This window comes from Mastacembelus armatus, chromosome 11 (genome assembly GCF_900324485.2).
Source record: "Mastacembelus armatus chromosome 11, fMasArm1.2, whole genome shotgun sequence".
NCBI classification, from domain to species: Eukaryota; Metazoa; Chordata; class Actinopteri; order Synbranchiformes; family Mastacembelidae; genus Mastacembelus; species Mastacembelus armatus.
In genome coordinates, this window is record NC_046643.1 from 12,079,566 (window position 1) to 12,090,904 (window position 11,339).

At 41.0% G+C, this 11,339-nt stretch overlaps 1 protein-coding gene across 4 annotated transcripts in view; it reads right to left on the minus strand.

Annotated features, from left to right (window-relative positions):
- Positions 1-10,494, minus strand: part of nup153 (nucleoporin 153) — a 13,802-nt gene extending 3,308 nt beyond the window's left edge. For 2 of the 4 annotated variants that reach the window (XM_026300185.1, XM_026300183.1), the window contains exons 1-18: positions 10,366-10,494; positions 7,028-7,268; positions 6,657-6,932; positions 6,182-6,321; positions 5,341-5,469; positions 4,986-5,102; positions 4,803-4,850; positions 4,596-4,649; positions 3,495-3,635; positions 3,353-3,405; positions 2,997-3,132; positions 2,585-2,749; positions 2,408-2,503; positions 2,233-2,317; positions 2,040-2,141; positions 1,284-1,928; positions 947-1,138; positions 1-660 (exon numbers count right to left, since the gene is read on the minus strand). The exon at positions 1-660 is cut by the window's left edge. In XM_026300185.1, coding sequence (XP_026155970.1) covers positions 1-660; positions 947-1,138; positions 1,284-1,928; positions 2,040-2,141; positions 2,233-2,317; positions 2,408-2,503; positions 2,585-2,749; positions 2,997-3,132; positions 3,353-3,405; positions 3,495-3,635; positions 4,596-4,649; positions 4,803-4,850; positions 4,986-5,102; positions 5,341-5,469; positions 6,182-6,321; positions 6,657-6,932; positions 7,028-7,268; positions 10,366-10,494 — 3,409 coding nt within the window. The remainder of the gene's footprint in view (positions 661-946; positions 1,139-1,283; positions 1,929-2,039; positions 2,142-2,232; positions 2,318-2,407; positions 2,504-2,584; positions 2,750-2,996; positions 3,133-3,352; positions 3,406-3,494; positions 3,636-4,595; positions 4,650-4,802; positions 4,851-4,985; positions 5,103-5,340; positions 5,470-6,181; positions 6,322-6,656; positions 6,933-7,027; positions 7,269-10,365) is intronic. The other 2 variants (XM_026300187.1, XM_026300184.1) reach the window with 1 other exon arrangement.
- Positions 10,495-11,339: the final 845 nt, after the last annotated feature.

Below are 11,339 nucleotides of genomic sequence, written 5' to 3' on the forward strand. Positions count from 1 at the left end.
AACCAAAAGTAGTGCCACTTTGCAGTGGGGTGGTCGTTAAACTTGGCTCTCCCAGTCTTCCAAAAACAGACCCAGTGGTCTTTGGTGTTGCTATGTTGGTGTTTGTTGAGGTGGTGTCACTCGATGATGTTGCACTGTCGTTCTTTTCTTTAGCGGAGGCAGGAGAAGTGAAACTAACAGAGGATGAGGTGGTGACGGTGGTGTCTGATGTTTTCTCTTCGGGTTTTGACAGTCCAAAAGTAAAGCCACCCTTCGAGGAGCTTTCTGTGCTGGATGATTCAGTTCCAAACACTATGCCACTGCTGGTTCCAAACTTAAACCCAGAACCTGTGGCAGGTGGGTCTGACTTTTTGTTGTCACTAGAGGCAGCCCCGAATTTAAAGCCCTCTGATGAGCCGCCGAATTTGAACCCTGATGAAGCAGTAGTGTTATTAGATGTGGTTTCTGATGAAGAGCTTCCAAATGGGGCTCCAAATTTGAATCCACCTGATGAAGAAGATGATGAGGGCTCTGAGCCCCCAAACTTGAAGCCTACAGATCCAGACCCTGAGGTACTGTCTGATGTGCCAAACTTAAATCCTCCAGAAACAGAGGAAGAAGCGCCAAAAGTAGAGGAGCCTGAAGTCCCACCAACTGATGAACCAAATGATGAGCCAAAAGCTGAAGAGAAACAAAAAACTTTAAGTGTATGTTATATTTCAATAGTCTACTCAAAACCTGTATTGTTACTGCTGCAGTTTAAAAATAAAATACATGCAACAGCACATCATCTAGGCAGCACTATTATTATTAGCAATGTTGAGTGCATAAAAATAAATACTGGAGTTTGATTCCAACATTTGTTCCATAATTGCAATGTGGAGGCTTAATTTATATAAAAAAAATATCAGCTGCATTTGTCTTATTAAACTGTTGCAAAAAAAAAAAAAAGGGCTACTTCTGTTACCTTTGGGCTCAACTTTAGCTCCAGGCTTGGCTGTCTGACAAGCAACACACTGCACATCAGCGGCCTTATTCTGTACAAGACAGACCTCACAATCCCAGGCGCCCTCTGGCTTCTTGAACTTGTCTCCTAACCCAAACTCTGGAGCTGTGTTGGCAGAAGATGAGGATCCTGCTGAAGCTACTGCTGATGCTCCTGTAGTGTTGATGAAAAAAGGAAGATGCTTAATTTAACTAACAATTGCCTAATAAAATATCTTTTAGTGAATGAACAGCATTAACTGAATTCTGCTCTCACAAAAAAGTACAAATGGTAATACCACAACACATGTTCTCATTACCTGGTTTAGCACTCATGCAGGCCACGCACTTTGTGTCCTCAGCCTTATTCACTACCAAACAAACTTCACAGTCCCAAGCACCCTCGGGATTTTTGAACTTGTCTCCAAATCCAATGAGCCCTGTTGAAGCAGGAGCTGTGGAGGTGGGTGCAGTTTTACCAGCTGAGAAGGAGGAAGGAAGAGTTATTGAAGGTTTAAGTCCCGTTCCGGGCTTTGCTGTTTCGCAGGCCACACACTTCACTGCATCAGGTTTGTTCAGAACAAGACATGTGTCACAGTCCCAGGTTCCTGCAGGTCTGGAGAACATTGTGCCAAAGCTTGTCGTGGCTGTAGTGGTGGAGGTGGTGTTCACGCTACTGCTGTCTAGGCCAGCTGAGGTTGCAGGGGAAGGTTTACTGTCCGTAGATTTGGATGAGGAGGAGTTGGGCCGTGGGGCTGTACAAACACATTTAGAGTCTGATGGCTTGTTCTGCATCAAACAGACGTCACACCTCCAGCCTGAAGGGGCTTTGAACAAATCAACAAAACCTACTGAAGAAGAGAGGGAGGAGGTGGTTGTGGATATGGGAGCAGTGGATTGCATGGAGGTCAGCTGGGAAGCAGTGTCAGGGCTTGGGGAAGTCCGAGTAACAGGAGAGGCAAACCCTAGAGAAAACGAGGAGAAGGGTTAAAATAAACTTCTAGATTCAAACTTGTAAAACTGGACAATCATGAAGAACAGATAAAGGTCGCAGATGATGGGTCAGTGATTCTAACCAGGTGCTTTGAGAAGATCCAGCACACTTCCCTGTTTCAGGACCTTGGCTGGTTTAAAGGGTCCCTCAAAATCTTCTGTGCTTTTGCTGGTTATTGGCTTCACTGTGGAAAACATAAAACACAAAGACAAGTAAATTTCTCTTCCTTAAGGCAAGAAATCAGCATCAGGGCAATAGTAAGAAAACGCTGGTACCTGTTGCTGACATGGGACTTGCCAGTTTCCCATTTGACATAGAGGGACCTAATTTTGCTACAGGTGCACTAAAAGTATATTCAGCCTGCGAGTAAGAAAAGCAAATAATATTTATTATCAATATCAATGTTTATAATATAAGCAATTATTGATGATATTAATAAACTATACTTACTGAAGGGGAAAAGGATGGTGGGCTAGCAGCAGTTGCTTTGACAATAGGGGAAGAAAATGTAAAGGGCACACAGGGGGGTGTGGAGGCTTGAGGCTCCTGAGAAGAAGGAAACAAAAATTAGCCAAAATACTACTGTGTAATAACATTGTATTAAGATAAGAACATACGAGCAGAGACCTTATTAGTGACTGTTTCCTTGGCAGGGGTAACGGCAGTGACACTCGGGGTGGTGCTAGCAGTGGCAGAGGTGGTGAGAGGTGGAAGAGAGGAGAAGCTGAAGGTGGGCAAATCAGAGGTGTTGATGGGAAGTGAAACGGCAGGCAGGTCTGGTATGTCAGCCACCTAGAGTAAAAAAACACAAGTTCTGGGGTTCCATTTCTGAATAGTGCACCTATTTTTGATATCAGCCTTTATGCGTTGAGACACTATATCAGATGTGGGTTTTCTCATCTGTCCAAAGAGAAAATAAACCCATCCTCCAGTTTTTTTTTACCATTTTCATCCAAAAGCTGTTTAATTAATATAACTAATGCTATTATTGAACATCATTTCTGAAAACAGGGCCTTATTTTTAATGCAGAGCTCTCACCTCATCCTGTTCAACGTGTTTGGATGAGGGTCGTGCAATGGTTCTCTCTCTCTTCATCTTGCCCCCTCCAGAGCTGACACTGCTGGCAGCAGGTGTACTGGACAAAGGATATGCTGGGCCACTGGAACCCGTTGTGCTAGCAAAAGGAAAAAATTATGTTAATAAAAGTTATAAAAAAAAAAAAAAAACCCAAAGCGAACAGAAAATAGCATGTAATCGTTAAATTAGACAACATAAAAACAATGAGAAGCTTTTTATATTTAAATTATATCATGAATGTTTAAAAGAAAGGTAGAGGGAAAAAAAAATAAAAATTCCAGCTATTTAGTTGGAAAGTCATAACTAAGCCTCATTACCTTTGAGATGGACCTGGGGTTGCTTTAGGTAGTTGCTGCAATTGTCTTGTGGGCTATAGAAATAATACCGAAACATAATTTTAATAGAGTTGGTATTTGGCTGGATCATTGTGATGTAAAATAATGCAGCAGTGTTTCTGACCGTCTCGCTTGGGGTCCTGTCCAAAGTCCGGCTCACTCCCCCAGGAGTCAAAGTAGGCCTGAAGGACACGGAGCGGTTTCCTGACACTGAAGCTGTAGCAGGAACCACCAGCTTCTGCACTGGTGGAAGGGGAGAATCCATCTGAATTAAAGAAAGACAATAAAAATTAAAACTAGAATCATAGCCGGTGAAGGTGCTTCTATGTATAAATGTGTACTCTGTTGAGTCTGGCTCTATTTTACAAAATTCAGGATGTATACATAAAACTACAACACATAACATGCATTACACAAATACAACTTCAATATGATCACACCAGTGTCAAAGAAAGTGGACAATATTTCCAGATCCAAGATTTCCAGAGTCCTTTTTTGAACAAATCTGTTACAGGTTATATACCACATTAGGATGAAGCTGCACAGACTGTACTTGAAAACAGGAACATTTCTCCTACTCGCAATTTGTTGATAAAATCAACGCATTATCCTCAAATTGTGGAGCTAATACATTGGTTGGGGGTTGTTGGCCAACAAAATGGTCAAGTTGGTCAAATTCTAACTGTCAAATCTAAGGGATCTGATTGATTGCTTCCTGCTGATATTAAAAAAAATAAAAACTATTATGAATAAATAATACTACTGGTTATATTTTCAAATTTTAACTCTCAGTATTGGTTATTACATTTTGGAAAAACATCAATGTAGCAATGGATTTTTGAAAGGCTCAGTTAGATAGTGGTCCACACAAACACACTGCAGGCAGACACAGTGGTGAACAGCTGTGCCCTAACCGAGGAGAATCCTGTTAATGCTGTAAAGGAAGCCAACATGCAGGAGAGGAAATGACATGAAGACAAACCACAACAAGTGCTGCTGGGTTTATACAATGATACCCCTGTTTCATTCACATCACTAAGAACTGAGCTGAACTACACACTCCACCAGAAGACACGTATATTTGCTAATGTGCAGACACAAGCTCAAAGTTATACAGGAACATAGCACACAATTGTACAGTCAGAAAAACAAGGCTTAATGTTGATTCCTAGACACAAAGGCAACTTTTGATGATGATTATGACATTTTTAAAAACTGTACTTACCCGTTTCTTTTTTGACTGGAAATGCAAAACATCTAGATTTGTGCCATCCACTGACTGCAAAGAAAATAGGTGTGAGAAATATGGTATTTCAGGACTTCAACATTTTACATAAACCTGTCAGAGTATAATGGTTTCCTGCTTTTCTCATGCTTTATGACACTGCAAACAAATGCTTATCCTATAGAAATGTTTATCAAAAACACTTACTGGTGACCGGGGGGATGAGGCTGCTGCTGCTGGGATTCTCTTGGCATCCTGTAAATGAGGGAAAAACAAAATGCAAAAATTTAACAAACATAAATAACCACCTTACTCTTATATTTTTAGTTTCAAGAGTGAACTGAGATTGTGTTCATGCTGGGCCTCTGCTGTGTATGTGTGTGTACTCACAGCCAAAGGGCTTGACATGCGTTCCAAGGACTGCAGGATACGTCTGGCTGTGGCGCTGGTCACTCCACAGGACTGAGCACCAGCAGGCTTGGCCTTTATCTGTCTCCTCACTGGAGCCTGTGAATCAGATGAGCTCATTTAGTCTCTTATCTTATTAAATATTCACACTTCTTTCACATTCACGCACAGACAACTGATCAACTCTAATACTGAAAGTACATGTACAATAAATATAAATGTGTTAAACCAATTGTGCTAGTTCACCTACGGAAATATATTTATCAAAATGTTTAAATTATTTGGCTACTGATACACAAGTCCCAGTTTTAGGACTACATGGTTCTCACTTGCTCACCTGGTATGGTGTTCCAGGACGTGTGCGAGCACTTCTGACTGCAGCTGCCCCACCGTATGTGGTCTTCCCAGGGTAGAAGGGTGAATCTCCAAGCTGGCTGGAATTCAGCACTGTGCTGTTTAATGTCGACTGGAGTAGAGAGGGTTAAATTAAACCAGGTTTAATGAAATTGTGTTATAGACTTTAACTTTAAATGAAGGCTTTCTTAAGCATGAAATATGAGAACACAGGTTTACATAGCAAAACAAAATCAGCACATGCATGCTGCAATCTTTTCCAAAAGATGTCATATACATTAATATTAAACGTATTTAGTCCCACATAAAACAGCTACTTGCATCTGGTAAATTCAAGTCAAATTTTTTTAGAAGATATAAAAATATTACAAACTGATGTAGTTTATTATTGAAAAGTGTTGGCTCATAAGTGTCAGTACTGTTAAGAAAAGCAACAAGTTCTGACTTGTGTTGGAGTGTCACTGCTTTCTGCCTTGTTAAAAATATGAGTCAGCCTGCACAACAAAAAAAAAAAAAAAAAGACTACTTGTTATGAGTTGGCTAGGTTGGATTCTAGTGCCCAGCTGCCATGCACGCCAAAACAAATGTACAACACATGGATCACACAAGTGAAATGAACCAAGTCATGCTACAGTCTAGCTGCGAGCAGAGTGACAATATCACTGATCTTCCAGATTATACACGAAACAAATAAGGCTGTATGGTAACTCTTTATAAAAGCTGAACTATATGTTTACATTTATCTACACCTGAAACACAATGGTTATTGCAAAGTTTGTACATGTTGGTTGTACGTATCCATTTCCTGACACACAAATACTCACATTGGAGGAAGTTCCAAAGACGGACAGGTTGAAAGCAGGTCTTTTGAGACTGGACTGGGAAGGCTGAGGCCCAGAGTTTGTTCTTTCTGTCTCTGGGGACCAAAGCTGGGGAAGTGATGCTGTTTTGGAAGTGGGGACATCTGAAAAAGGGAGATTTATTTTAGACCATTTGCAAAATCTTTGTTTTTCAGGCTTTATCATATTATCTACATTTGAATTAAGAGGGTGGCCAACAATGTGCACATGCAAGACCTTTTTTATTGTTGTATGAAACTCATGCCACAGTGGAGGACGACAGTGTATGGAAAGCTACAGTATTCCTCTCACTACTTGAATTTGTTTAATATTTGAAATGTTCTTAACTATATATCCATTATTACTATGACCATACAGACTCCAAACACTTCAAAAACAGCTTAATACATCAATCCATATGCAAATACAAAACCTTATTAAGCAAATTCTCTGCTGTTACCTTTGTCAGAGGCGCGAGAGGAGAACCCGCTCGTGGTGGAGATGTTATCATCTTCATGCTGTGAAAGGTTGTCCTTGATTTCTTTCACCAAGGAGAAGCCAGTTGAAAAGGGTCCAGGAGCTGAGGAGGTAGAGGGCTGGGAGAAGAGGCTGGTAGAAGCCCCCAGAGTTGGAGAAGAGGCATCCAGCATGGGAAAATGAAGGTGGGAGCGACTCAGAGGTGGTCGAGAAAGAACATACTCCTGAAAGTTCAGGGATGCCCGACTGGTTGAGGGCTCTGGGAAAGACAGAACACCCACAGATGAGCATGAGGACACACTGGACATTACAAAATCACAATGCCCATGCATGGAAATTGAAAGGATCCCTCACCCGTAGTACTGGTACTAGGTTCTGGGGAGTCATGTCCATCAAATGGAGGAGGTCCCTCTTCACTGCCATTAGGAGGAGGTGGAGGAGGAGGAGGCGGCGGCGCAGGCTGACAGTTCTGGTGTGTACCTTGTACAGCCCCTCCTCCTTCAGTAGCATCTCCATTCTTGAAGTATTTCTGCAGCCACGAAGGAACGATGCTCTTTACTGTGTCTGTCACTCGACTGATGAGTCCAGACTGCTGCTAAAATAAATAAATAAATAAATCATCCTCTCAGAACGTAATTCACAGCTTGATTAGAAAACCCATTGATTATCAGCATTGGACAAAATTCAAAACAAATGCTCTGCCATGTGAAAATGTTTTTTTAACTGAATGGTGTGGATTTATTTTTCAACTAACACCAGAATAACAAATATGCTAAAGCTTGTATTTATGTTGATCAAAAGCAACACTCCGTTGCAAAGCAATCCTGCATAATTAATGCTGGAGAATCATATAAAACATCTGGACTCTTGTGATCTGAAATATACAGCCATATAAGGTGCATGTTATTTGAATCAGCTGCTCAGTATTACTGTGAGAAGCCATTCATCCTCACTAGTGCAAAACAAAACAGTAGCTCAGTATGACAGAAACTGGGTCAGGCACTGTGTATGCTTCTATGAAGCAGTGAGCAAATGCTCATCTACACTGTACTGTGGTCTAATACCGGATGAATTCTAATTGATAAGGTAAAGTCTCGAGTCCTACAACATGCACAGTAACAAGTAACAGCATTTTCAGGATTTAAGTATCTGGAAAGCTTCTGTAAAAACTACAAGGTGCAGCAAGCTGGTTAAAACATATCTTTAACATTTATGGCACTTTGTAGGCCTTAACTGGTAACTGGAATATATTCACCTTCTGTGAAGAGGGTTTCAATGCCAGTACATATTTTGGCAAAAGACTGTGATTAAATAACTTGTTAAAAAATGCTGTCAAGCTTCAGGTCCGCTAAATTTCTAGCAGTAGTTGAATGTGTCTGTTTCCTGAATGATGTGCCCATTAGATGGAGAAGCTCTGGGGTTGCAGTTGTGGACTATGACAAAGCCAGAAATAAAATCTTTAACATGAATTCAGTGACTAATTAAAGGGAAATGTGTACTGGAAAACAAGACGGTGCAACACTTCTGAGAAATTTACCCAGACAGCCACATTTGTTTCTTCTTCTCTTTGCATATGCAACAATTTGATTCATAATATGTCTTTAGCTCTTAGTTTGGTACATCTTTCTATATACATGCTATGTAACCTGCGGTAGCTTTCATATCGTGATAAAAGCCCTATGTGCCCCTTGCTTACTGCTTATCTTTGAAACGCACCTGTGGGCCACCCTGCACTTTAACCTATGTGCAAATACACACAATTTTAACTAGTTAATGTAATAAGCACGTCTGCTGGTTTACTTAGCGCTACCCAAGCTATTGCTATATGGATTTAAATGGTGCTGCATTTCTTACTGTGACAGGGTCACATGACTAAATGGCCTATGGTTAACTGACACTGGGGGGTGTCAATAAGATTTTGGCTCTTCGTAAATTCTTACCAGGGTATTTAACTACCAAACCTTGGCTTCTCTGAAAAGACAGTATGTTTTCAAGAAATGTTCACAAAGACTGCATTTTGCAAAGAGGCTAAGAAGTCTTGGAGTTAATGACAACATTTTGGAAGCAGTGTATAAAAAATCTTGTCCAGAGGGGTTTGTAACTATTCATATTTTTGTCTGGCACATTTAACTGAACTGTAAGAACAAAAAGCTGTCCAGCATTGTTTCAATGGCTAGCTATACTCTAGCCATCCCTTAGAGTCTCTTACTAATCCTTATATCAAAAGGTCTATAAAGAAAGCAAGGCGTGATCGGGGTGATTGCTTCAATTCTCTGGACAGTCAGTTTGAGATGCTGAACTCAGGAAGATGCTACAGAGGACAATTGGCAACAAAAAACATATTTAAGCACTCATTTATCCTGAGAGAAACTGGTTTTATTAATTTCACCAGTAAATTTTAACATAACTGTATATTTTGTATGACTGTTCTTACAGAAAATTTCTGATCACTGAATAATGCTGTATTTGTTTGACTGAATCTTTGTGTGATGGGTAAGTGGGTGTGCCAAAGACAAGGTGGACAATAAAATAATTCTAATAATCATCATTAATTAATGAGTATTGAATTTAACTAATTACTCTGGAAATGATCAAGAGTCTTTAGAGTTGTGAAAATCATTAAAGAGTGCTACCAAGGAGGACTCCTATTGCCACAACTTGCAAACATAGAAATTGTCAGATGAACCAAGACTGTAGTGGTGGAAGCAACACGTCTTGTCATGCTCCTGCTTTTTAACCAAGAGTGGTGTGTAAACCATGCAAGGTTAAACCCGTACTTTACAGATGACTGTACATAAGATTTGGCTAATTATTGTTTCTGATTGCCTTCTTCAGACCACACACACGCCTCTCCAGTCAGACAACACTTTTGCGGGCTGATTTTTAACAAACTGTTTCATTTGACTGATATTTCAACGCATCTGTCAAGCATAAAGACGTTTCTTGTCCACTCCTAACATTATGGCGTGGTTTAAGCGCCCACATTAGCTGATGTCCAAGCGTCAAGTGAATCCACTCAGGCAACCATGTGGGTTCCCAATCAGCCAATGCTTCCTGCGCAATCCAACTGGATGAGCTTTAGCTAAGGTTAGCTAACACCAAATCCAATTTTTTCCCGACATGCAAATACCGCAATCATAAATTCAATCGGTATGTAAGCTGGTGACCCGCAGATGTGGACCGGTGCATTTTAGAGGCTTACGATCACCTCACTTCTAGCGGCAAAGGTGTGAAGCCTGCAAACTTAAGGACCGAAGACAACAATGCGTTGCTGGTCAATGCTAGCCTGCTAGCCGCTTTTAGCTACAACGGCTAATACCTTGAATTCCACTTCCTTGCTTTCCGCTAACTTCGCTAGCAGCTAAAAACTTGGTCATGGAGCTAAGGTTGGTAATCCCGGCGTGTCATATGTGCACACGTACTTTACAAAATACGGCTCAACTAGTCTAAATGAATCACTGCGCCGCGCTTATACCTGTCAAGTCCGTCTGATTTTGCTAACCTATAAAGCAGCTTGCTACTTCACTAGCATTTCCCGGACATGCTAGCAGCGCGTGGAGGCCACGAGCGCTAACGGCAGGCCATAAAATGTCTCCAACAAAACAATAATAAGAGCTGAGCGATAATGGCACTGTGGCCACCGTAACAGCTTTAACGTGGGCTTTATATACGCAGAATTTCACTCGGTTTACCTGTTTACTCTTGGCGTAAGGTTTAGAGGCGATATGATATCTCCTGCTTCTAATTTTCCCTCCACCCGTGGCCGCCATGGCTCTTTCGTCTGAGTGTCTATCGGTGTTTCGGCGCCGGATAGCTGTCATCCAGCACAGCGGCCACTCGCAGAGGGCTCATGGGAAATGGAGTATATGAACTTAACAAAGCGGTAGGTAGGTTTCATAGGACTTGGCACAAAATGGGGTTAATTTCATAAGCAGAAAAATACCAAAATACAGTTATTGTTTATGTTAAGCTTGTTTTTTGTAACAAAGGTTGTCCAGAGTAATAAGTACATTATTATAAATACATTAGATAATTTGTACACCCATATTTTTCATACATATTCATATAATTTATGGTGTATAAAAATGTCTATACATAAATGCATCAAGAAATATAATGCAATAATAAAATATACACTGTTCTGATATGTGACATTCTGTATAGTACTTTTACTTTTGGTACTGTGTCTTCTTTTCCTTTCAGCTGCTCCCTTCAGGGGTTGCCACAGCGAATCATCTGCCTCCATTTAACTCTATCCTCTGATCCTATCCATCCTCATCACTCCCAGAGAGAACCTCAACATCTTCAGCTCTGCTACCTCCAGCTCTGCCTCCTGTCTTTTTCTCAGTGCCACTGTCTCTAAACCAGACAACATTGCTGGTCTCACCACTGTCTTGTCCACCTTTCCTTTCATTCTTGCTGACACTCTTTTGTCACACATCACACCTGACACTTTCCTCCACCTGTTCCAACCTGCTTGCACACGTCCCTTCACTTTTTTTCCACACTCTCCGTTGCTCTGGACTGTTGACCCTATGTACTTTAAATCCTCCACCTTCTTCACCTCTACTCCCTGTTACCTCACCGTTCTACTCATTTACACACGTGTTACTGCGGCTAACCTTCATTCCTCTCCTTTCCAGAGCAAACCTCCACCTCTCTAGAT